General features: G+C 45.0%; 1 protein-coding gene across 2 annotated transcripts in view; it reads left to right on the top strand.

Annotated features, from left to right (window-relative positions):
• The window catches only part of LOC147623932 (serine/threonine-protein kinase CTR1-like), a 41770-nt gene extending 15176 nt beyond the window's left edge, over positions 1–26594 (top strand). For both annotated transcript variants that reach the window (XM_086820575.1, XM_086820576.1), the window contains exons 5-16: positions 2147–2250; positions 2321–2553; positions 2683–3198; positions 3298–3338; positions 3978–4046; positions 10054–10154; positions 10265–10349; positions 10444–10542; positions 10669–10737; positions 10884–11015; positions 25903–25997; positions 26089–26594. In XM_086820575.1, the coding sequence (XP_086676701.1) occupies positions 2147–2250; positions 2321–2553; positions 2683–3198; positions 3298–3338; positions 3978–4046; positions 10054–10154; positions 10265–10349; positions 10444–10542; positions 10669–10737; positions 10884–11015; positions 25903–25997; positions 26089–26188 (1644 nt within the window). In that variant the 3' untranslated portion in view covers positions 26189–26594. The remainder of the gene's footprint in view (positions 1–2146; positions 2251–2320; positions 2554–2682; positions 3199–3297; positions 3339–3977; positions 4047–10053; positions 10155–10264; positions 10350–10443; positions 10543–10668; positions 10738–10883; positions 11016–25902; positions 25998–26088) is intronic.
• Positions 26595–26957: the final 363 nt, after the last annotated feature.

Below are 26957 nucleotides of genomic sequence, written 5' to 3'. Positions count from 1 at the left end.
GTACCAGCCATTGTACCGGCTGTACCGGTTGAATGGAGAGTTGTACTTGTTGTACCCTTTCTATTGCATGAAGACCCGTGGTTTTTGGGGAAGAATCAGTACCCACACGGAGGTATATGGATTATATGTTGGCTCGGCATTTCTACAGCCTCCGGCTTGGTTGCCTCGTGTTGGGCTGTGTTATGGCCCATTCCGGCCTCTATGCGGTGTCACACGTGCAAGCTCCATTTTCAGCATTTGTGGATGTTTTGTCCAGCTTTATGTTTTATGCAAAGTGATGATGGATATGTGTTAAGGCTCTGGCCATGTTTAAATGTTTTAATATGCATTGATGGTATCAACAAGTGTGTCAAAGGCCCTAGTCCCCCGGGCACCCGCCGCGAGTTTCAGTATGAGCACTACCATTATGTACGAGGCCCACGGTGCCAAGTTGGCTAATTTGGATATTGAGTTTGTGTGTGACGTTATGGTCACTCCTCTTGTAGGAGTGGGCATAATTTTAGTGATGGATTGGGAATCTCATGCATTCCTCATTATGAAGAATGTATTGAAGGCCCTTGTCACAATCAAGTGTGAGCTAGGTATCCCTTTTTTTAAAATATAAATAGTCCATCTTCAGGGAAAGGAGGAAATCCGGAAAGACGCACAATGTGCAGCCTTAAGGTTTTAATCCTTTGAATTGTAGAACTATGGAATGAAGAACACTCCAAGCCTAAAATTTTTAAGGATCTATTTGCATGCACGCATCACACTCGAGCTAAGTGAAGGTTCACATGTGAAGTAATCTCTAGGGAGGAATTGTAGGAGAAATAGCAAAGTGAAAGAGTGTGTTGGGTGTGTGTGTGGGAACCCTCTCTTGTTAAGGGATGCTTTCTTGTAACAATTGTGAACACACTTAAAAGTGTGTGAATGTGAACACACTTAAAAGTGTGTGAGTGTGAATGGCCACTATGTAGACACTTGGCACCTTATGTGTAGACACTTGGCAAACTCATGCTAACAGATAACAACATAGCATATAGTTTCTATTGTATCTTTAAGCCTATTTAAAGGCTTCTTATTAATACAAGTATAGTAGTCGTGCAAGATGTCCTCCTCTCGTGCTTCTCAATTAAAGTAGATTAGGATAATCTTTTTATCATTATGTTAATCCCTAGCTTAAGCCCACACAAATCCTAACATTATTTATGTGACAATTCTAATCTCTTTGTAAGATCTTGATCTATAAAAGGCAGTACCGTCCTTGCATTCCTTGCGTGTCAATCATGAACATTGGATCATGCAAATATTCTCACATCCATGCTTGTGCACTCCAAGAACATACTTCTGCAACAAAACACCACATCAACAACTTTGTGACAAAAGTTTTGTCACCAACAATCTTTTGTGCTCAAACCACATTCCTTACACATCCCTTCTACTCGGGTAAACTGGGCCTAGTTGCATCTAGGCTAATTGGCATGAAGACTAACCCCAAGGTTGGAAATTGAAGTGCGCAAGATGTCGGCAACAAGTGGGATTACCATGGGCCTTCTTGTGCTTGAGGATCTGATGGACCATGGTACATGTGCTCGAGATTCAGCTCGACAGGATCATTTCCGTACAAGCGTCAATGACCATTAAAGCATGTAGCACAAGATTATTGTGATCTCTTCCAGTTTGCCATTGAAAGAGAGTGTTGAAATTTGGGACAAATAACAATGCCGAATCGTATGGGTGTCTTGTTCAAAGGTTAGAGTTGTGCGGTAAGTTGTAAATAGGTGAAGAACAATCTAGAATGGGTGAAAAAGGTGTATATGAGCTGGATGTATAGGGAATGGTGGTGGATGAGATACATACAGCTCCATTGGGGACTGTAAAATGCGGACTTGGCCTCTTGTAATTTGTGATTCAATCAATGGAACCAGTGTCCTCGTTCATGCTTATTGTTGAGTACTTCTAATTGCAAATAGTTGTGCTATTACCTTGACTCATTAGCCATGGATTTCTTGCCTAATTCTTGCCTAATTAATTTAAGTCAGTTTGGTCACTGTGCTTGATCAATATGGGCTATCTTTTAAGGGTTTTTCAATGAACATGTGTTGAAACCTGATGGATTTTTAGGATGGACACAATGGAAATTTCAATTCTTGTTATGCTGTTGCAGGCTTTGGCTGATAGCTTAAATCTCCCCTGTCGGATAGCCCGTGGGTGTAAATATTGTGGTCAGGATGATGGTGTCTCATGTCTTGTTTTTTGTGGGGCTGAAAGGTAAACTTTTTAGAACTGTGTAATGCAAGTGGACAAGTTATGGGCTGTTTAAGGTGCTATCCTTTTGCAGGGAGTTTTTAGTGGATCTGATTAGTAGTCCAGGGGACTTGAGCAATCCTGTTGCTTTCCTCAAGAGCCAACCTCTGCCAACAATAACTTCACCTCTACGGCTACCAGAGTTGAAATTGTCAGAAACGATTGGGCACAGTGAACTGGAATGGCAGCGTTCTCTTAAAAGTTTCAAAGGGGCAGAAACTTTTGGTTGTGAGCTTAGTTGGCAGAGTTCGCTAGGTCTCAAACATGGTAAGTGTTAATCCCGTTTTTATGATTGTATGAAAGACAAAAAAAAATCAAGAAGGGTTCTATAGCGTGAGTGTGTGGGAGTTTCCCTTTGTAGCATATCGTAGTCTTATGTGGTTTTTTGTTGTGCAGGGCAGGGAGGAAACAATCATGCTCTTTGGAAGAGCAGTCCAAAGAGCATGTCCAGCAAAATTTTGGCAGGCGGGAGAACTGTTGCACCTAGTGATCAGGGGGCTAGCCCTTCAGGTGATAAGCCTGACGATCCACTTAAAGCAAGGTCTTTCACCAGCAATCTATCATCTCCACCTTTGCAATTCGTGGGGAAGATAGGAGAGGCCTTTGCTGAACCACATGATACTTCCAGGGTTCAAAAGAACCATAACGTACATAATCTGATCTCTTCTGGAGTTCTTAACATCGATGCCATACCACAACAGCCTGTGCTGCAAGTTGAGAATCAACCTGGCCTCACCACTCCTGTGCCAGGCTCTTTTACAGAAATGGACATGCTGGATGAGAGGCGGATAGATTTTCAAGAGGAAACGGGAGGAGCTCTGATGAAAGCAAGGAGTTTGGAGCAATCGCTTGCATCAGATGGCTTGGACATTGCCTGGGATGAACTGAACCTGAAGGAGCGCATCGGTGCAGGTCTATTTTTGTTTGCGATACTTGTGATGTTTTTTGTGGCAGCCTTTTCTCTATCTCGATAATTAACACTTATGCAATGTAACATGTTTAATGCGGCAGGCTCATTTGGTACAGTGCATCGGGCTGATTGGAATGGATCTGTAAGTCATAGTGCTTCTTCTTGTAATTTTGTTGACTGCTTATGATGGCTTGGAAGTGTCCTAGGGTGCAAGTAGATTTAAGCTTTCAAAAATATTTACATTCGCACAAAAGCAGATATCAACTCTCTAGAGAGGAAAGAAAGTTGTATGAAAGGAGGGAATTGCTCCCTCTTTGGCTGTCTCCTCTTGGAAAGCAGGTAGTTGCAAATGTTTATCTAAGGTGACCCAGATATATCTCTTATGCATATCCTCACGAAAACCTTCCTCTATGCACCACTGTTTCCTCTTCCTCGTTTTTGTTTCGTGCTCACCATAGAGAGTGCACTACATATGAGCTGCTTGGTGGGTTCTTTTGGGCGTCATGTTCCTAAGTTTCTGCCAAAAGCGCAGTGTCTGCATCCCTTTTCCAAGGTACCCATTGCAGTTCCAAAAGCAGATGTGTAGTGTTTGCCCGGTCTCATAGGCTGCACTGCACACACGCACGCACGTGCACACACACACACACACACACACACACACACACACACACACACACAGAGAGAGAGAGAGAGAGAGAGAGAGAGAGAGAGAGAGAGAGAGAGAGAGAGAGAGTGTACTATCTTCCCTCTTTGTCAATGTCTTTGTAATACTTCTTTCCAGGATGTAGCTGTTAAAGTCTTCGCCGAGCAAGATTTTTTTGAAGAGCGCTTGAATGAGTTCATGCGAGAAGTAAGTGATGCCCTTTAGATCATTACAATTTCAATTGATTTACAAACAATGTGTGGCCGCTAACAGTTGAACTCAAGGATATTAGCATCAGGCCGCAACAAAAACATGCATGGGTTTTGGCAGCTTCATCTATGTCACGTCATGCAAGCTGTGAATATTTTAGTCAAAGTAATCAAAACCTTAAAAACATGTTGGAACTGACATCAAAACCTTAAAAACGTGTTGGAACTTGGGATAAAACTCATTGATGAAATTTGTTTTGAGTCTTGACTAATGCTTCCTGGCGCTCCTTAGTTAAGCGATTTGGGTTTTATCAATCCCTCGTTTTTCTTGGCTCAATATAGCAAATAGTGGGCAAAGACTACTCACCCACACTTATTCATGCCCCTTGGGGATGTCTGGATGTTGTTTCTCTCACTGCAAGTGTGACTCTGTCAGAGGCGGGATGCCTTTGGCAACATGTTTTGAAGGAAGCACTTATACTAATCCTGAACTCACTTCTACACAAGGCATCGAGTCTACTCAGGGCTAATAATGTGGCCAATGTAGCCCTAACCTGGCGTTTCCCTAAATTCATGATACATGCATATGCTGAACGATGCTTGTAACTTGACCACCTGCTTATCAAGTCGCTTCATTCGGGCCACTATGCAATATTGTCTGGCAGATTTTGTTGATTTGGCAAAACTATGTCCTGGAATCAAGACTTTCTCATTGTCCACCAATCGTGTTGCTCCTACATTACCATACAGCAAGGTTCTCTCTCAGGTTTGTCAAAACTCGGTGTTGGCAAGGTCTCAACCTGATTATGAAGTTGTGCTCTCTCGCTCTCTCTCATCCTTTATGGACCCCTACCACACTTCGATGGATAGCTCCCTCTCCACTCTCCCCCCCCCCCCCCCCATCCTCTACACCCACTTTGTATGCACGATGATGAGGATGCCGATGATGATCCATACATATCTACATTCACCTAGGGATTAGTGTTAGTTTTTTTTTTTTGGGTTATGTTGTCTTTTTTTTCCATTATGAGATTCCATGGACACATTCTACACCTTTTGTCTCATAGACCGGTTGGGTCTTTTGCAAGATGTTAATATATCTTCTTCTTTGTCTTCTCTCTCTCTCTCTCTCTCTCTCTCTCTCTCTCTCTCATCGGTTGTGACGACTTTTTTTTCCCAACTGGCCTTTGGCCCAAGATCCTCCCATAGTTACCGATTTTTCACCGTCCATAGGCGCTTATTTACCCACACGTAGGCGATGCTGCCGAGGAAGCACCAAGGGGGGTTTTGAACCCATGACATCTTGGTCCTAGGCAAACACCTTCACCACTTGAGCTATCACCTCATTGGCTCGGTTGTGACGTTTTAACAACTATGCCTTGGGTTTTCTGGACTAGAGTCAGTTGTGCATAATCGGCTGCTTGGTAAATACCAGCTCTGTATCCACATCGTGTAATGACATTGATGAAAGGGCCAAAGTTCTTGAAAGAAAGCTGGCACTTTCTCACAACATGTTCCCTCCCATTAAAGGATCCTTCCATTAGTATTAAGGAGAAAACATCTGTGCTATGGCAGATTACAACCCTCCAAGGATGTGGAATGTACAAAAACTGGAGGGGGCGAAGACCCGCGCAAGGGGGGGGGGCGCTGTCAGAATATGCAGCGGAGATGATGGCCAGATCTGGGAACACGAGCAAAAAACGCATGCAGAAAAAACAGCACAAGAGAGAGAGAGATGTAGGCGTGTAACTCTGCTCTGATATACACAAGAAGATCCCGACATGATACACTGAGTGGTATTGGGGCGGGGCCCTATTTATATGCCCCCACATGTGCAGTCGGCCTGCTGAAAAAAGGCTCCACGACTGCATCTACAGTCGGCCAGCAGCATGCAGCCAGTCGGCCAGCTCTGAAAATCCACGACTGCATCAAGTACAGTCGGCCAGCTCCAGTACACACATCTGATGTAGTCGGCCAGCAAATGGATCCTCCTGCCAACTCAGGGCTGCCTCCCAAGCCACAAAAGCCACAAAAAAATGGGAAAAATAGGGGAAAAATGTGGGGAGTGAGGATCCATTTGCTGGCCGACTACGTCAGATGTGTGTACTGGAGCTGGCCGACTGTACTTGATGCAGTCGTGGACCCTCAGAGCTGGCCGACTGGCTGCATGCTGCTGGCCGACTGTAGATGCAGTCGTGGAGCCTTTTTTCAGCAGGCCGACTGCACATGTGGGGGCATATAAATAGGCCCCCCCACCCCCATACCACTCAGTGTATCATATCGGGATCTTCTTGTGTATATCAGAGCAGAGTTACACGCCTACATCTCTCTCTCTCTTGTGCTGTTTTTTCTGCATGCGTTTTTTGCTCGTGTGTTCCCAGATCTGGTCATCATCTCCGCTGCGTATTATGACATGGTATCAGAGCCCTAGGCTCTAGATAGGTCTTGGGATTTGTGTGAGCAAGAGGGGGACTGCTGTGTTGCTGATTGGTGGACTGTTTTGGGCTGATTGGGAAGAGAAGGTGCAAGAGAAACTTGAAGGCGGGCTGATTTGCTGGACAGCCACTTGCAGGTTTTAATTCTTTGTTCCCACCCACCCACCCTATTCAGAGTACATCCCCGCAATGGCAGATCTGTTTGAGATGGCCGAGAGACATGTGAAGATCCCGACACTCCCCACGTTCTCGGTGGACCGTCAGTTGGACGGGAGCAACTACGGCATATGGAAGGTTATGATGGAATCTGTTCTGGATCCTTACGACCTTGCTGATTTCGTCGTTGTTGGTGTTCCATGGCCGGAAGTAGAGGAAGGGGAGTTACCGTCAACCCGAAAGGACCGGGAGGCCCAGACACAGATGTGGGATCGTGTCAACGCCAGGGTCCGTTCGTTTATTTTCCTCAACTGCACACCACAGGTAATCAATCATGTAAAGCATATGACGCTGGCCAGAGATATATGGCAGCATTTGGCTTCTCTTTACAACAGGGTATCGCCCATGAAGAGGATTTCCTTGGAAGTACAGATGCGGGTTATGAGCCCTGCAAAGTCGTCGACGATGCGGGAGCATATTAACAAGCTACAGGCTCTTCAGCAGGAAGTTCTTCAGGCTGGGAAGGAGATATCGTCAGAGGACATGGACATAACGTTGCTGTCACATTTGCCCTCTTCGTACTCAGCATTTTACTCGTCTTTGATTACCAGTGGCAGGCTCAGCACCATCACGTGGGAGGAGCTTGTGCCCAAGGTCCTGGACCAGGAGGAACGATTCACGAACCCTCCTTAGGGTGGAGGTTCGGAGGCCTTAACTGGCCAACGGTCGAAAGGCCGTAACTCGGGCAAAGGGAAGGCTTCATCGGAGAAGTCTTCTGAGAAGAAGTCCGACGCTGACCGCGAGAAACTGAAGGCAGAGAGAACCTGTAATGATTGTGGCGAGAAAGGCCACTATTGGAGGCAGTGTCCCAAGTGGAAGACCGAGAAGGGTGAAGATTCCTCAGTAGCAATCATGAAGACTCCGGCTTTTGTGTACCTGGAGGTGATGGACACCGATGTTTTATTTTCTTCAGGCAGGGAGGAGATTGGAGGACTCTCCGCAACGGATACTCGGGAGTGGATTCTCGATAGTGGTGCTTCCAGGCACATGACTCCTTCTCGTTCCGGTTTACAGGATCTCTGCAGGCTTTCTGGTCATATTCTTACTGGGGATACGTCCACTATCCTAGTTCACAGTGAGAGCAGGATGGAGATAGTTCCCAATGGCGGAGGGGGGAAGCATTCCTCCTAGGTGTTGTATGTTCCGGCACTTGGTTTTCATCTGTTGTCAGTGCATCAGGTTTGTAAGACTGGCGTACGGGTGGAGTTTGATGGGCATTTTGTTGCTCTCCGGGACAAAGCAACAGGCCAAGTGGTTTGGGAATGCGGAGTGGAGAATGGAGTTTACAAGCTTTCAGCACTCTCTCTCCAAGGTCCTCATGTTTGTGATGAGTGGCAGTTTGGTAATGGCCACCTGGCCACTTAAGTGTGGATACGCTGCAGGTGCGGGCTTTCCAGGACGAGATGGTGGATAGCTTGCCAGTAGATGGAAGCAGTTGGCAGGAACTTTCCAGTACTGAAGTTGGTAGTTCTTGTGTTCGTCAGTCAGAGGAAGCTGAACAGGTCACTTATGCTCTGATGTCTCGTAGTATTCGGGACAAAGAACCTCCAGTAGATGAGGATGTTCTTTCCACGGGGACCTCTTGGAAAGCCAAGCAGGTGTCAGGTGATTACTTGCAGAAGGAGGTGGTTTCTCCAGGCTTTGTGGTTCCGGACTCAGAGGGGGTGGTTGACAGGTTTCATCAGGTATCAGAGCCCTAGGCTCTAGATAGGTATCAGAATACGCAGCGGAGATGATGACCAGATCTGGGAACACGAGCAAAAAACGCATGCAGAAAAAACAGCACAAGAGAGAGAGAGAGATGTAGGCGTGTAACTCTGCTTTGATATACACAAGATCCCGATATGATACATTGAGTGGTATGGGGGTGGGGGCCTATTTATATGCCCCCACATGTGCAGTCGGCCTGCTGAAAAAAGGCTCCACGACTGCATCTATAGTCGGCCAGCAGCATGCAGCCAGTCGGCCAGCTCTGAGGGTCCACGATTGCATCAAGTACAGTTGGCCAGCTCCAGTACACACATCTGATGTAGTCGGCCAGCAAATGGATCCTCCTGCCAACTCAGGGCTGCCTCCCAAGCCACAGAAAAATGGGAAAAATAGGGGAAAAATGCGGGGAGTGAGGAAAAATGATAAAACACCTCATAAGGGCGGGCACACCCACAACAAAGGCCCTGGTGTATAAATCTAGACAGGAGATGACAACACGCGCTCCCTCCATGGCTAACCGTTTTTGGAGGGACACTACAGCAGTGGGGCTGAAGGAATAGCTACATGGGGGCCTGTAGTGCTAGGCAATGCGGTCGGCTCCTTTGGAGAAAAAAGGTCCTGGGCTCCAATTGCGAGGAAGGCAGCTATGGCTCCAAGAACTAACTGTGGGGGTGAATGGAGTCCGTGGAATCACTAAGCAGAGATGGTAGGGATCTGGATGTTGGACAATGTCAGCACTTGGCCCGTGCTGTCCACCTTGAAGTGAAGTGCCAGCCCAACTTGATGCGCTAGGTGAGGGTGTTCCAAGTAACGAAATGGACTGCTGCACTGTCCATCGTGAAAGGGTGAAGAATCCGCCACCAAATGTGCTGTTCCTTTGGGTAATCCCTAAAGCAGTGTATTGGGACTCATGGGGGTCATATGCTAGAGGGCACTGCATATGCAGTAGGGTGTGGGATGACTGGCTATTGCAAGCAAGGTGCCTGCTGCAAGATTCCTGTGGACAACCAGTGAGAATAAAAAAGATACCTTCTGCAGATGGAAGCTGCTCCAAAATCTCTTCTAATGTCGGAAGAAATACCGTAAGCTCTCTAGTGAGAGGCAGTGGCATCTTCCACCCCTTGTAACTGGATCCTCTTTCCAATGTGAGTTGAGTAAGAAAAAAAGTGTGAGGATGTTGGTCTTCTTGATGCTTTTAACTGGCATGTGCTGCTTGGCTGACTTCAAAATCTCAGCATACATCTGTGAACTTGTCAGCAGCATCCAATGATGTGATGGTCCTGTGTATGAAGATACAAGTCTTAAAAACTGCTTCATACAGGGTCTTGCTGTAGCGGAAGAAGCTGTGTCTTTTAGCATTTTTTTGGGTAGTATCATGTGTAAGCCAAATTCCAATGCGATCTGAAAGAGAAGTTTATACAGGCAGGTAAAAGCTAGTACAATCATGGTTGTGGTTCATTTGGTGTGCGACCTCATTCACATTCATTTCGAGTGAGTTTTTATTGTTTACCGTATTTCTGGCCAAGGGTTTTTTTAAAGCTTTGTGCTTCATTCAAGTTTGTGGCAATCTGAAAAGTGCTGCATGCTCTTGGTATTCACCAAGAATGTTCATGCATTTGAACAAGCTGTTACCTGGTTATGTAGGTGGCAATAATGAAACGCACTCGGCATCCAAATGTGGTGCTTTTTATGGGTGCAGTTACAAAACATCCTAATCTTTCCATCGTCACAGAGTATCTTCCTAGGTATAATCTTATTTCATTTTTTTTTTCACGCTTCAAGATAGAGAAGACTCATGAGTGCTGGGAACATGCTCATTCATTGTATGTCCCTCTTTTTGAGTGTCTATCTTCAGAGGCAGTTTATTTCGACTTCTTCATAGACCTGGTATGAGGGAACTGCTTGATGAGAGGCGTCGCATTCGAATGGCACTTGATGTGGTATGTTTATATCAAAAACTGGATTGTTTATCTTGGCTGTGTTTAGTTGTTTGGATTCAGTGAATCTCTTATACATCTCAAATGAGCCTTGTAGGCAAAAGGAGTTAATTATCTTCATCGACTCAATCCTCCAATTGTGCATAGAGACTTGAAGTCACCAAACCTCCTGGTTGACAAGACATGGACAGTGAAGGTAAATCAAAAAAATTTCTATTGGAAAAAGACTGTCATTAAAGTGGGTAGCACAAGCCATGCAATTTTCAAAAGTTTTGACTTTTTAAGCTAAAGATAAAATCATTGATTAGTGGTCTGGTTTCAGGTTTGCGATTTTGGCCTTTCACGCCTAAAAGCAAAGACATTCTTGTCTTCACGTTCTGCAGCTGGCACGGTACTTCATACATTTCGCATGAACATTCTTGATCTTTAAGTCATTATCCTAGAACCTTTGAACATTCTTGATCTTTAAGTCATTATCCTAGAACCTTTCTTGTGCGCTTGATGAATCCTTAGTAGTGTTTTGACATTGCGTTTTAGGCTGAGTGGATGGCACCAGAGGTTCTACGAGATGAACTATCGAATGAGAAGTCAGATGTTTACAGTTTTGGTGTAATTTTATGGGAGATTTTTACTCTTCAGCAGCCCTGGAATGGATTAAGTCCCGCACAGGTAAAAGACAAATTTAGTGTCATCGCACATCTCTAAGTTTTGTGCATGTCTTGAAGGGTTTGCAGGTGAATGCATGATTTGTCTCTCATATAAGTGCACACACTTTTTTTTTTTTTTGGGTAAAACCATTGTTCTATTACTTTACCGTACAAAGAGAAACACCATCCTGGGAGTGTTTCTCATTAATTCACAAGGACTAAAAACATTGGAGAAACAAGTCTAGATGTTGGAGCCGATACCAGTCATATAAGGTTTGGCGCAATGATTGACGAATGTAATAATACTTGCCAATCAAGGGTGACTGGAATTGCGTGCAATCCAAAGTGAGCCCAAAATCTTGTCCATTCCGAAAATGGAACCATACTTGCTAGCCTTCTCTCATATTTGCCAAAAATCCAAAAGTTCCTGGAGAAATGTGTACCAAGAAATCTGGCAATCAAACACACATAAAGTATGCATGAAATCCTGGGTATCAAAACATCGCCATAGCAAGTGCTGGATGGTCTCATCAGAGCATGAACACCTTCGGCATTGAGCAACAATACTCTTTCTTTTTGCCAAAGTTTTACCAATAGGGAGAACTACGGCTATACATCTCTAGAAGAATACTCGCTGTTTTAGTGCGAACCTGCTTTTCCAAATTTTCTGTAAAGTTTGTTTCCATCTTTTTGCCGACTTATTCATATGCCATATCATGTTTGCATGCTTCGAGAACCAAGGTTGCGGAATGATCAATCTGTAGACTCTTGTTGTTGTGATTTGTGAGAAAGGAAATTAACAAGAGTCTCTTGTCTTTGTAGTATCTAATCTTCCAGCCTACTGTGATGAGGGTCATGTAACACGTTCACAAAGGGCTGCAGTTGGTATCTAATTTGTTGCCACAGATGTGTGTAATGCATACCCAAATCCCATCGTCCTTGAGTCTGTGGGAAAGATAAAACATGTCTCTCAGGGGATATGACATCGTGCACATCTCATATTCCTTTAATAGGCAAGAAATAAGAATGTATATTTTCATGCCTCAATGAATTCCCTATCGGTGGGGGCCTTCCAGACCAATGTAGATATTGTAGCACTTCTTTTTAGTCAGCAATCAATCTGCTTGTGTATGGGGAGCCACGAATCTTGTGGTACACATATCCAAATAGCATATCCCAATATTGTAACTGCCATTTGCCAAATGAGCATGTTTGAAACTTTGTACACATTGCTGCCACCATGATTGCGCAAGGTTGTTCTTGTACAATATAGTAATGTTGCTTTTCTTGCCAGTACATGATAATGAATATTAGGAACATTCAGTCCACCATGCATTTTGGGCGAATAGACCCTCTCATATCTTAGAAGTCTTAGTGCTTTTTATGATGCTTTGTCTTCCACAGTACTTCCACTTCCATTGTCTGTGACAAAAAACGAGCAATCTGTTTTTTTGACCGTATCAAAAGCGGCAAGAAAAAACTGAATGTATGCTATGAGAATAGATTGTACAATTCTAAGCCGCACATGAAGAGGCCAGATAGATAATTTTCAGTAATCTAATTTTTCTTGCACTTTTTGAATGACCCATTCAGTGGCATCTCAGTGAGACACATTCCATCCTAATGGATGTCCCAAGTGCCGAACAATGTCAATGGGTGGCAGGATCTTTCGGCCATAAAATGCTGTGCCATTGGGCCTCCTTCAAGGGCAATAATATAGATTTCTTGAAATTTATGAATACCCCTACAGCCTCACCAAAAAGTTGAAGAGCTTGCATAAGTATATTGAGGTCATGCGCCTTATTTTTAGGGGAGAAGAACGAGTCATTGGCATAAGCCTGAGCTACCAAAGCAGGATCCTGTGGCAGTTGCAACCCATGTAGTTGTCCATTGTCAGTCAGTTTTAGGGGTCAGCTTGCATAAGTACACTGAGGTCATGCGCCTTATTGTTATGGGAGAAGAATGATTCATTGGCATAAGCTTGAGCTACTAAAGCATGACCCTGTGGGGGGGGCAGCTGCAACCCATGTAGTTGTCCATTGTCAATGAGTTTATTTATATAAAGTAACAAAGGATGATTGGCAATTGCATATAACAAAGCACTCAAAGGGCAGTCCTGCTTGACCGATTTTTCCAATACCCAGGGAGAGGACAATCCTTTTCCAATACCAAGGGAGAGGACAATTCTTTGCCCAATATGAACTGTACTGTGCTGTCTTGGTATAGTCAGTAAATGACATTACACATTTTTTTCTCCAAACCCAAGTTTTATCATACTGCAGCAATGTAATCCCACTGAACGGTATCAAAGGCCTTCACCACATCTATCAATAATAAGACATCTTGCTCTGTGTGTTTGGCATATTCTATTCTCACATATGCATTACATATATTATTTGTGATTTGTCATCTAGGGACAAAGCCATATTGTGTTGAATGTAGGCTCCTATTCAAGATTGTTTTGATCCTAGCCGTGATCATTTTAGTGATCAATTTATAGATCATAGGCATCAATGTAATAGGCCGCCAATCAGAGATATTTGGACTTATTTGTTTTTTGGCACCAGATTGACTAACCTCTCTTGCCAAGAGGATGGCATATTACCATGTAACCATGATTGATTGATGATAAGAAAGAGTGGTTATCCTAGTACTGAAGAAAGAATTCCATAGTTAAACCATCCCAGCATGGGGATTTCCTTCGACCCAATGATTCAAGTGCAACGTTGAGTTTTAATTCCAAGAAAGGACCTTCAAGATCTTGTGCTACTTGTGCATTCATGATTTCTTCCACATGAGAAAGTAGCTTAGCATGAGCACAAGAAGCGCTATTGGTTAACCGAAAAGGTGTTGCAAAAGAATGTTGAAAATGAGTAACACATTCTTTCTCCGAAGGGCTATTGGTTAAGTGTAAAATAATGTGCAAAGCAAGCTGAAACCCTGTCCAGGAGCAATCTGGAATGTGGACTTTCCAAAGAAGGTGTGACACCGTCTCAGTCTGCGCACCACATCGGCGGCATGACGAGACAGAGATACGTTGGGAGTGCAGGAGCACACCCACTTGGAGAACCGACGTTCTTTCAATGGCAAGATGCTCCTCCAGATCCCTCTTAAACATTTCCTCCACCATAGTAATGGTTTTTGTAAGTGCCACATATCATTACATACAGACGTAATCCATGGCGGTGGCTGTAGCCTCACATATAAATTCTTAGCTGATATGGCATCCAAAGGCGCCCCCAAGACTTTCCAGTCAGCCAGGCGGTATGCACTTGAAGTGGTGGTATTGGTGCAAAGGCGGACAACAACCCACATATTTCACGCCACAAAGGTCTGTAATGCATACCCAATCCAAAAGCACATCGAGCCATTGGGAAGGACTTAAATGTTTCCAGCTTGGTCCACCACATCATGGATCTCAATTATGCCCGCCCACCCCCCCCCCCCCCCCCCAACAACACACACACACACACATAGAGCAGGGATGAATAGACAGAGGGCAACCAAAGATCACAGCGCACACAAACACCCAAGATTTGAGGCTGGGCAGAACCAGAAGCGGTGACTAAAATCAAAGCAGGGGAGTCTAACGCAGCAGAAGCATTCGACGGCCAGCAGGTGCAAGTGATTGCCAATAGGTGGGTATATATCAGCTATAGAAGATGAGATGGCTAGGAGGAACAAGCGAATGGACAGTAGCAGGTGGGTAGGGTTGAGCGACAACCGGTAGTTGGAAGAAGCGCTAGTAGGAAGAGGACGATGTCCAGCAGAAACGGGTCAATGGTTAGCAGCAGGCAGGTAGCAGCAGGCAGGTAGGGTTCGCGAGCAGATCAATAGAGCAACGAGCGACCAGGCTCCACACACACACACACACACACACGCACACACACACACGCTTTTTTTTGGGTGTGAAAACCATGCTTCTATTAACAATGACTTATGTACAATAAAGGAGATGGACTCAAGACAAGTGCATCCCCAGAGAACTTTAGAAGCAGTGGAAAAACACCTCAAACTGACTAAAATCCATGTCCTCCAACTGCAAGTAGTCATGGAGGGATTGACGCAAATTGATCTAAAGTAAGCATATGCTTGTAAAGGTGTGTGCTCAAACATAGCGTTATTTCTCATCTTCCATATTGTCCATAAATCCGAATACCAAGTCCATAGGAAGAAGAAATCAAAATCAAGAGAGCTGGGCACACCAATCCCAAATATCCAGAAATGCTTCCATATTGCTTGCCAGGGAAGCGACCTGAGATATCATCAGCCAATCTTTGAAGAAACTCTCGTGCATTAATACAATGCCATAATAGATGTGGAACAGTTTCAGATCGAGCTCCACATCTACAGCAGGTGGCTCTAGCTCATAGTAGCAACAGAATGGGAACGGGAACGGGAACGGGACGAAAGCCCCATCAGGGGAACGGGAACGGGACGAAAGCCCCATCAGGGGAACGGGAACGGGCTTCGGGGGGGATGGGAACAAGGGGGAACGGTAAGGGGGAACGAGAGTAAGTAGCCTTGCTGCCTTGCCTTGGAAAGTAGGAGTCAAAGTCTAAAGAGACTCCAGAGAGGAGCCCACTCGTGACTCAGAGCTATCAACACGCACGCCCCACAGGCCTAGGAAGTATGCGGGCAGGCGACAATAGGGTACGTCTTTCAAGGATATCCATAGGCGGCTTGCGACAGCAGGTACACTTTTTCTCTTTTTTTTTTTCTTGGCCAAACATAAAAAACGTTCCCCAAAGGGGGAATGGCAGCCAGATGTTCCATGTAACTGTTCCTCCACGTTCCCCTGGCCGTTCCCATGCCAAATTGTTCCCCCATGCACGTTCCACCCGGTTTAGGCATCTCAGCCTTGGGGGAACGTGTTCCACCATTCCCAAGGGGTGGAAACAGCGTTCCCCTGCTACTATGCTCTAGCTACCCGTTATTTAGCGTGCATCTCAGCAACAACAGGGAGGACACTCACCAAACAACGCCAAAGAAACAATCTTTGCTCTAAGGCAGGTTGCTTTTCCATATACTCCGAAGTTGTTTTTTCCACCATCCTTTACTCTTTTGCATACCCCATGGAGTGTTAGCATGTGCATGACTCCAAGGTGGTGGCAGCAGATCATATGCTTATTTCTTTGACCGCTTAAAGGGCAAAGTTACAGGCCATATATGGGCATTTTGGAGCAGTTTTGGGAGCCTAAATGGTGCTTGGAGGTGCCCAAGACATACCATTAGTTGGAACACTTTTTGGGTATAGTTTGGAGGCTAAATATAACATTTTGGACGTTATTATGTAGGTCAAAAAGCCCAAACCGACCTGAATACGACTTGCTATTAAGATCCCTATAAAAAGGCAAGTCAGGGTCATTTGTAGGCATTCAGAGACATAGGTTGCAGAGCCAAGACCAAGGGCATGTATGATGGATGAGAGGAGCACATCAGAGCCTAGCTAAGGGGGATCATGAATGTCTCCATGGCTGCAATGAAAAGAGAGAGAGAGAGAGAGAGAGAGAGAGAGCTAAGGGGGATCGTGAATGTCTCCATGGCTGCAATGAAGAGAGAAAGAAAGAAAGAAGAAAGCTGTATTAACGTCTACTAGAGGCCGAACTCGACCTATGAGACAAATCAATGTACAACTGTCAATGTCTTCTGGATGTCTAGAAAAAAAAGGACAAAATGAACATGAAGTAAACTATGAAAGTACTGAGCTAGTGGGGGGGTGTGATGGATGGAGCACTACTACTAAAGGCTCAGTATGCAACCTATATGCACAGGGTATACAAGAATGCAATGTAGATCTGTCTAGCTCCAACCGGTACCATAATGGGGGTGTAATATGTGATACATAGGCGATGGCGAGGCAAAAATACCTCGGAGCATGATCTCCGGGTGTGAGTGTAAGTGAGCTAGCCGCTCCTGGATATGGTGTTGATGTCGAGCCCGTATCTCTGTGATCTCCCTCTGATGTAGTCTAGGAGTTTGGTAGCCTGGTGCTCTCGGTCTCCGTCTGGCTCGGAGGTCCGCAGCGCGTTGAAGTGTAGCCCCCTCCTGTGTCAGAATAGGCACTAGGATAGATCTCTGGAAGAAATCTGTGAGGTGGAGCTGTCGCCCACCTCTCCCTGTGGTATGAGTCCGTAGCAGTGTCTCTCTGTGGCGCTGTGTCTCTAGCAAGAACTGGCCAAATCTGCGCTGGTCTGCGAACTCCATGATCTGGCGGAGTGAGGGATGTCCACTGAAGATGGTGGTGTATCTCTCTCTAATGACACTATATGCTGTGCATCTGCATACATAATGCTCCTGACTCTCAACCTCCTCCTGGCATAGTTTGCATATCCTCTCTGCTCTAGGTATCCGTGCTGCCCTACCTGCCTCAATCTCAAGCTGGTGTGATGACACTCTGAGCTGGCCAATCACCACTCGGGCACTGTGAGGCATGTACACATCCATGTATCCAGGTCTCTGTATGAATCCATCCGCTGAGATACGCATAAACTGATCTCTGTAGTATAGCATCTGCGGCGGTAGAGGCTGACTGGGTGTAATCCAAGTCTCTTGAGTGTATCGCTGCCATAAATCTTGCCGAAGGACTCTGTTCCTCTCACTTTGAGAGAGCTGGATGTGTGGTGCATGTATATCATACTCGAAAGGTGGCAAGTGATCTATGTCAAGACCATGCTGAGTGAGCCACTGTATCATCTGTGAATACCATGATCTCCTATCTCCACTCTCTGCGAGCTGCCTGGATGCCTCAAAAGCTCTATGTGAGAGTCGATCTGATGGCATATCTCTGATCCTCTGTATGAAGCAGATCGTCTGGAAGAGGGCCTCTACTAGCATAGGAGGTGCAGCAAACACCGTCCGGACAATGTCATGTGAGACGGAGGGTTTGCTGCGGATCATCCGTGAGAGCATGAGAATCTGAGGCCTCTCTATCTGAGACCATGTTGAGGTGGCGAGCCCAGGTGCCCATACTGCTGCAGCATACATCGCAGGGGTGACTGGTGTGTCAAACAACCACCCCTTCGTGCAGGGTTCCTGGAAGTTTGCTTGGTGACACCGTCTCTCTAGCATGGCCAGAGCTGCATACCCTCGTGTGAGTCTATCCCTGGCTGCCTGTGCCATAGTAAATCTTCCTGGCGGAGTCGTAAATGTAATCCCCAGGTACACATATGAGTCTACCACCTCTACTTGTCCTCCTGCTAGTGTGAAGATGGCCTGTCGTCGAACCGGCCCTGAGGTGTGGAAAATCATGGCCTTGGTTTTCCCAAGGTTCACTGTAAGCCCCCTCTGTGTGCAAAAGTCATCGAGTGCATGGAGATGGTGCTGTAGTCCCATCCGCGACTCAGAGACCAGAATAATATCATCTGCATATAGCATAATGTGGATTGTGGTACGTGAGATGTCTACCTTGTCCCCACCACCGTGACCAATGAAGTCAGCCACCTCATCGATATATAGCCCAAATAGTGTAGGAGAGAGTGGGCATCCTTACTTCACACCTATGGTGCTAGCAATAACATCAGATAGCCCCTCGGGGCATCGTATGCGCCCGAAGACCTGCTCATATAAAGCATAGATGCCCCAAACCATCTCTGATGGGATCCCCAATGACTGTAGGCGCTGGAAGAGTCTCTCTCGTGGCACCGTGTCCAATGCTTTGCGGAAATCCACAAAGCAACAGTATAATCTCTTCTCCCGTGCCCTAGCCTGGTCAATCAGACATCTCAGAGTGAATATATGGTCGATAGTGGAGAAAGCTCGTCGGAATCCAGCCTGCCCTGGTGCTCGCAGTCCCTCCTCCTCTGCATATGAGCTCAACTCTGCCTCGAGCACTGCGCCATAAAGTTTAGCCAATGTATGACCAATCATGATAGTCCTGTAGTTGCTGGGGTCTAGCATGTCTCCCACTTTGTGGAGAGGCACGATGGTGTGCATAGTCCACTCAGCTGGTAGGCCCTCCACTAGTGCCCTATTAAAGAGGTGAGCAACAAAGGGTCCCAGTGTGTCAGCTGCATAAATAAGATGCTCACTCTGTATACCTGTGTGGTCAGCCGATCTCCCATGCTGCAACCACCATCGAGGCGGTAAATAAAGTAGAGGTGGTAGGGCAGGATTCCTGTGGTGTGGTATGGGCGGTTGCTGAGGGATATGGTAGAGGCTCTTTGCATATGTGTGCTATGTGTGCGGATCCTCAATCGGGGTACGAGGGCGAGGCTCTCTCATCCTGCGCCATGCAGTGGTTGCATCTCTACTCATGAGAAGGTGGTATATATCCCAGTACTGTGCCTCCTCATATGCACGCCTCTTACGGCGTGTGAAGATCCTCATCTGTCAGCTCACCTGTCTCTGTGTGATGGTCCCCAATGCTCTCTGGGCACGGATTGTCGCCTTCTGCCCCAATCTACAACTCTGTATGCACTGTTGCGAGTGCGCATCTGCCTGTCTAAGCTTGAACATTGCTATTGCCATGCCCAGCCGATGGCACTACTGGCCGTGTTGCCACCTTAGCCTGCTTCGCCCCACCAGAACAGGTGGTTCTAGTGGCTCGTGCTCGCCTTCCCGCCTGCATTGGCCCATCTTTGCGGACTGGCTATAGCTGGTGACTGTAACAGAACTTGTAGTTCATCGTCATCGCTAGATGACTTGCTCATCGTCGTCTTTAGCCCATTGTCACAACCACCTTGTGCTGCCTCCTCCAGTGCACGTAGAGCAATAGCTCTCTTGACGACTTATGTACATGGAGATCCATGTAAGTAGCCAAATTGGGGATTTTTTTTGAAAAATGGTAAAATCACTGAATTAAAGCTTCTGCATCCCCTAAAATTTGTGGCTTTTGCAAAAATCGAGTCCTCAACATCAAATGAAGGCCTCCGCAATATCCAAAATTTGGGGCTCTTCCAAATTGAAGTCTCCTACATCGAATTGAAGTTCCTACTATGCCATGGAAGCATAGCCGAAGAGACGGCTCTTCATTGACATACACCCGAGAAGTTTCTTCTTCCAAAATTTTTCTTTTCCGTGTTTTTTGTGTTTTGAGTCATGGGTTTCGTGCTTGGGAAGTCTCCCAAAAACTGAATTAAATTATCTCTGTGTGTGTTTTTATCTGCTTTGTAATGCCTTGAATCTTATAAAAGGCTCCATCATCCTTTGTTATACCCTACTCAGAGCAAGGGGCGGTGTCTTGGTAAGCTGATGTAGGTCGCCCTGTGTGGTCAAGCTCTTCTATCAGGAGGGTTTTAGGTGTTGGCACACTGTGTTCTTTTGTATCATGTGTTCACTACGGCTAGTGGTGGTCTTCTCAAGCCTCTCCACCTTCGCTCTGAAGGGGTTTTTTTTGGATATTTGGAGTCTAGTAGGTGGGAATGCCCTCTTAGGTGTGAACACTCTCTATATGTGTGTACTTGTTATGAGCATGTGAACACTCTTATTAGTCATAGGATAAGTGCCATGTGTCATTAGTGTGTGTGCTTGTCCAGTATGTGACATGTGTCCAGCTATGTGTCAAAAGATAAGGCTACTCCCTAGTCTACAAAAGCATTGTACTTGATGAAGGCTTTGTAGCAATCAATCAATCATCATTGAGTCGTGCAAATCTCTCTCTTTTGAGTTTCACCTCTCTCTATCTTTCTCTCTCTACACTTACACCATGGCTATCTTCCATCCACCTTAGGTGCACCTGCGTAACCCTAATCCTACATAAGCTAAGGTGCATGGTTTGCCCGAGTGGTCCAAGTTTAGTAGGAGGGGATGCCATGTACAGCCGCTTAAAGGGCAAAGTTGGAGGTTGTATATGGGCAGTTTTGAGAGCCTAAATGGTGCCGAGGTGCCCAAGACATTTATAGTTAGTTGGGACATCTTTTGGGTATAGTTTGGAGGCTAAATAAGACATCTTGGACATTATTATATAGGTGAAAAAGGCAAAACTGACCTAAATATGACTTGCTATCAAGATCCCTATAAAAAGGCAAGTCATGGGTCATTTGTAGGCATTCAGAAACAGAGGTTGCAAAGCCAAGACCAAGGGCAAGAGAGCCAAGATCAAGGGCATGTAGCCACAACTACTGGATCAGCCAAGTACACATCCATATCAACGTTTTCCACTAATGCACAGAGGAGGAAAAAAAGCATTTAGTTTATGCATAGCATTCAAGAGTTAGATTTGTGATGTGCAATCAGTGTAATTACTCATTCATTCAGTAATATCCATTAGCAATAGGTTAGGTGAAGAGTCTCTCTCTTCTCCTTCTCTCTACTCATCATTGCGCATGTGATTAGCATTAATCTTTCTTCTTTAGCGTTAATCATCATTAATCACACTCTGCATAGTTAGGATGTTAAAGATGTGGTGAAGGATAGACAGTTTGATAGGAATTAGATGTGAAAGCATCATAGCCCCTCTATTGAGAACTAATCTAGTGATGAAAGGTGAATTGCCCAAAAAGGTGCTCCATACATGGCTGCTGGCTGGACCAGTAAGAGGAGGGATTTTCTTTGAATTTGTTAGAAATGTGCATGAAAACATTGCCTCTCTAAGCATGGAAGAGATGTGTATCCCTTGGACAAACCTGTGAACCCTACCTCTAAATGTGTATTCTTTCACGAAAGACCATGATCTTGGTCTTCGTGAGATTGACACTGGAGTCTTGTTTCTCACAAAAAGGAATGTAACACATCTGGATGGTTTTGTGACCCCTCTGTTGTGTATGATAGTAGACTTGTTTTACGCTGATTGTGCTATGTATTGGCTTTGTCCTTGCTGTGTATGCATTTGAGCAGAGACCTGTGTGACTGGATGAAATGCCTCAACCCACACACCTTTATTGTCAGCTGGCTGATCAGTGCATGTGGAACTGTTTCTAAGGCCTTAAGGAAAGTCACAAAGCAGCAACGTTGTTTCTGTTCTTTATGTTTCGCCTCCTCAAACATGCGAAGATATGGTCCTGCATGGCTGGTGGATTGACTCTGCAGGACTCTACGCATTTTGTCAGTATGCCTACAATGCTGACCCAAAAACCTTGGCGATGGCTGTCACATGCATCAGTTCTGTTGGAAATCAATGCTGTTCGTCAGTGTAACTGTGCGGGTGATGGGTTGCTCTATTTTGTAAGTCTCCCTTGTATGAGGAGTATGTGTGTGTGAAAGGCTTCTAACCTTTGTACTTATAAAGGTACATGTACTTCATGGAAGAATCAACTAATATCTATCACATCATTTGAGTCGTGTGTACTGTACTCCGTCTAGCTTTTCTCTCTCTCTCTCTCTCTCTCTCTCTCTCTCTCTCTCTCTTGGCTCCTACACAGTAACCATGGCGTACATCTATGATCCCCCATAGCTTGCAACACTGTAAACCCTAACCCTAGCTGAAACAACAGCTGGTATCAGAGCCTGCTGTTGTGTGTAGCACGTGTATGCCTGTTGTTCGCTGTCCACCGACTCCTACTGTCGCTTAGCCGTCATCAACATTCGCCATCACTACCAGTGGTACTCGACGGTGCATGTGCTCAGCAAAACCGCCTAACTGTTGCTACTTGCCATCTAACGCATCTCCTTCAGCACCACGCTACCTCACCTATCTCAAATTGCCACAGCCAGTGCTTCACTTTGTTGGTTGACCATCATAATCACCAGGTGCTGCTGGTCACTGTCATCATCACCACCAACAGAAGCCGCCCCCCCCCCCCCCCCTCCTCCTCCTCTTTGGAGATCTCCTGTAAACCAGTTGTCGCTGACTTCTGCAGTTCGGCCCTTTGCTGCATACAGCTGCCCCACGCTGGTGCTGTTCCTCACTGTTGCTGCTGCCATCCATTGAGTTGCCACCACCTCCAACGAGAACCTCTGCTTTGTGAAGAGCTCCACGATTGTCTCTACAACCACCCATAGGCACAGATTTGCCGCAACCAACAGACACATCAAAGGGGTCAACAAAGTACTTCTGCAAACAACACTCAGGAAGGTACAAATTTGAGGTTTGTATGATTTTCTGAAAATCCTGCTTAATCGAACCATTAATCTCAAATTCCCCAACATTTTTTAAACTTGAGGGCATATATCAAGCAATGGAGTGTTGCTACGGTCTCCTTTAGCATCAATTTCAAAAAGCCCCAATAAACCCTAATTTTTTTCAGGGCGAGGGATGAAAAATTTGCTTTATGTAATGATTCAACCTCTGAGCCACTAAATGAGTAGGCCAAGTTGGTATCAAGGGAGGATGATGATAAATGTGGTGCTATAGAGAACAACAGTGTGTTTCTATGTGTGTGTCAAATTTTTGTGTATGTTTGGACTTATTAAAGTTCAAAAAACGTGTTGTGTTCTGTTTAGTTATATGTTGTTTACTGTTCAAATGTGAGTTGTGTGTTGTGAATGTGAGTGACCTGATCCCGTGTGTACTCTACCCTTGGGACCCCATAACTGGCATGAAAAACTAGGCAATGAACCTAAGGTTTATCCTTGACACAGAATGAGGTAATCTCTTGAGGGGGGGGGGGACTCTTGGGAATCAAGGTCTTACCTGTGTGTGAAAGGCTTCGATAAATATGTGGCAATGTGTGTGTGTGAACATCCTCTAAAAAGGAGTAAACACTCACTTAAATGTTTATGTGTGAACCACCTCTTAGAGGGGCATGCATAATATCTAGATATTATATGTGTGTTTGACATAAGCAATATGTTAGGAGGAGGAACCTTTGTACTTATAAAGGTACATGTAGTTCATGGAAGAATCACCTAATATCTCTCACATCATTTGAGTCATGTGTACTGCACTCTCTGTAGCTTGTTTCTCTCTCTTCTCTCTCTCTCTCTCTATCTCTGTCAGCTCCAACACAGTAACCATGTCATACATCTATGATCCTCCATGGCTTGCAACACTGTAAGCCCTAACCCTAGCTGAAACAACAGACGTTGTGTTGAGCACCTGGGTGCCTCCCAATCCCTAGTTTAGACACTGGATGTTGGTCATGTGTGGCAAGATGGTTAGAAGACAACTTATGTAGACTTGGCACCATGCCAGGTAGGATGCATGCTAGTGCGGGGCGATTGGCCGCACTCGTGGGTAGAAGGAGATCTTTCTAGAACACCTTGTCCTTGGGTTGCGAGGCTTGTTTGGGTGCGAGGCAACCTCAGATGGGTTTAGAAGGTGCAGTCAGATCGAAAGTCTATATAGTCTAATATGGTGATGTAGTCAGTTCGGTTTGGTCCATTTGAACCGGTCGTAAGGTGGATGTTTGTTATTTCGGAGCTCGTATGTGTGTTCATCTTTAGTATGTACCGGTGTTTGTTCCCACTTGTGTTCGTGTGTGAACTGCCCCCAAAAGGGCTATGTATATGTCTGTGTCCACCCTATGTGTGTGTGACATTGTTCATATGTATGTGTGTGTGCATACTTGCCTAGGTGTGAATACACCCTTATATCTAGATAAGTGTGTACCACGTGGCATTAGTTTATTGTTTGAGTCAAAAGGTAAGGTTCTAAACCTACAAAAAGCATTGTACTCTATTGAAGTAATATATCAATAAATCACTTCATTGGGTCGTTAAAGCAATCTCTCTCTCTCTCTCTCTCTCTACTGTGAGCTCACACACCATGAACATCTTTCACCCACCATAGGGTAAGCCTGTTGTGCATCCTCTGATTGCAAACAGTGGCTGGCATTGGCCACCCTACGATATGACTAACCTTGGATACTATATATAGCCTAGTTTCGTAGTCCTCATTTCATATCGAGATCATTCAGTTTAGATCTACCTTCATTATACTATATAGTAGTGCACCCTTGTAAGTGCAAGACAAGGCTACCTACATCGACATCAAAGCTCCTTGCCGTAGCGCACGGGTGGCCAGACGCCCCCAGGTTGTAACTTTCGTTTGCAACAGTGATTCAGCATTATTCCCCATATCTTTTGCTTCAAGTACTTTGTCTTGTGATCAAGTTCCGCTTAGTGTATTTTCTTACAAGTTCCCGTTCTCAGATGCACATGGCATTGTAGGCTAGGGCTAGGGCTAGGGCTAGGGGTTGGGTTAGGGTTTAGCAGCACAACCAGCCATGTTGTGAGTCTAATTTATAAAGGGACAAAAAAGGCTGATGTGATTGCCATCAAATTGCAATTTTATGCGAAGTAATCAGGCTGGTTGGCATACATTTTCTATCAATAGGAAGACTCTAGTCTTTTGCAGCAGCCTGAAAGGGAGAGAAAATGATCTATGAAAAGTAGCAGATTCAGCTTGAATAGCAGCAATTAACACAAATCTATCCAGTGTTTCTTTTGCAGTTCAGCAATTTAGAGGGGACTACAGGAGGGTTTTCTGCTTTCTTCACAGAATGTAGTAGTTTTTTGTAGAAAAGGTAGTTTTTTTTCTTTCAGTTCACTGATATACAGTAAGTTTCAGCAATTTAGAGGTACAGGAGGGTTTCCTGCTTTCTTCGAAGAACTTAGTTTAGATTTAGCAGAAATTGTAGAATTATTTGTCAAAAATGGAGCTTTATTCAGCTCACTGATATACAGTGTGTGTGGTTGAGAGAGTCAAGTCTTTCGCATGGGGTTTCTTCTCTCCTTCATCTCTGTATATTTTCAGTTGGTATTTGAAGTTGTTCCAAGCACCATGCTTCCGCTAGTGCACCTTGACACTGGTCAACCATAGTAGTCCCATAATTTTGTAGATTCATTGGGTTCCTGCCTTAGAAGATGAGTATGATGGTGCTCTTTAACAATATCTTTTGTTTGTTTTTTGGTTTTTTGTTTTTTTAGGGGGGTGGGGAGGGTTGGGGGGGTTTGGAGATGTGGTAAGGGCTGTCAGAGAGATTTTTTTACCTATTTGGTTTCGGTTAGTAGTTTCATGACATTGATTGAATTTGGTCTCTAGGTGTAGTTAGTCAACAGAAACTTGATTATCAGTGTTGGTACTGCAGGTTGTAGGAGCAGTTGGATTTCAAGATAGGAGACTTCAAATTCCGAAGGACATCAATCCAGAAATAGCAGCACTTATTGAATCTTGTTGGGCGAAGTAGGTCATATCTGGTCATATTTATCATGCAGTGTCTCTTTAAGATATATTACCATTCTTGGTTTGACGATTTGTGATACTTCTGGCACAGTGATCCATGGCAACGGCCATCGTTTGCAAGCATTATGGAATCGTTAAAGCGATTGCAAAGGTCTGCAGCAGCTGCATCTGTGGGGATTGCAAGCTCGTAATCAGTCTATTTTTGGTTCTGAATGTCGTGTTTGCAACGATTGAGTGCTTGCTTTATGAAAACAGTGTCTACCCGTTTACAGACTCTGGGCATGACATGGTTCCTATGTGCCTACTGCTTTATGTTTCATTCCAGAGGGGTATAAGACTGAATACATGCTGTGGTCAGCCAGAGCATAAGTCCCTGGTCATGTGCTTGTGCTACAGTCTTTTCAATTCTGATGTTTTCTAGCCATGTAAAGCTATATACATCCTGAAAGCTTGTGATACTCGCCGTGGCCACTGTATGAGGGTACACAATGTCATGGCTGGAAGGTCCCCAAGTCATGAACAAAAGCTATGAAAACTTTTGCACAACGGTTTTTCTTCCGAAGTGATATGGATGATATGGAGTACTTTCAGCGTTGACTGCTTTGTTTTCGTCTTATTAGTAGTCAAAAAGTAGACTTAATAATTAGAGGATTCACCACGTCCCATCCACCCCTTATGATAAGAAATTGAGAGACTACAAATGTGCAGGCTAAGAGCTAGTCGTTTGGAAAGTCTTGGAGCTCTTGCCTGTCTAGTGTGATTGCCTTCTCTCTTACCAGCTTTGATCTGGAGCATGTGTGATGACACCTTCAATTGACTTAAGGAGATGCTGAATGTGACATGTGAGTTGCCAAGTATCCTGGCATCTAGATAAATCCATATGTTGTGAGCATAAACCCACATATCCCAAGTGCATGTGACAAATTTGTATCATGGGGCTTGGCATTCCACGTGTTACTT

The sequence above is a fragment of the Cibotium barometz genome, chromosome 26 (genome assembly GCF_041138505.1).
Source record: "Cibotium barometz isolate CiBa-2024 chromosome 26, ASM4113850v1, whole genome shotgun sequence".
Classification (NCBI taxonomy): Eukaryota; Viridiplantae; Streptophyta; class Polypodiopsida; order Cyatheales; family Cibotiaceae; genus Cibotium; species Cibotium barometz.
The sequence above is the reverse complement of the archived record's forward strand: the minus strand, read 5'-3'. Positions and strand labels throughout refer to the sequence as shown.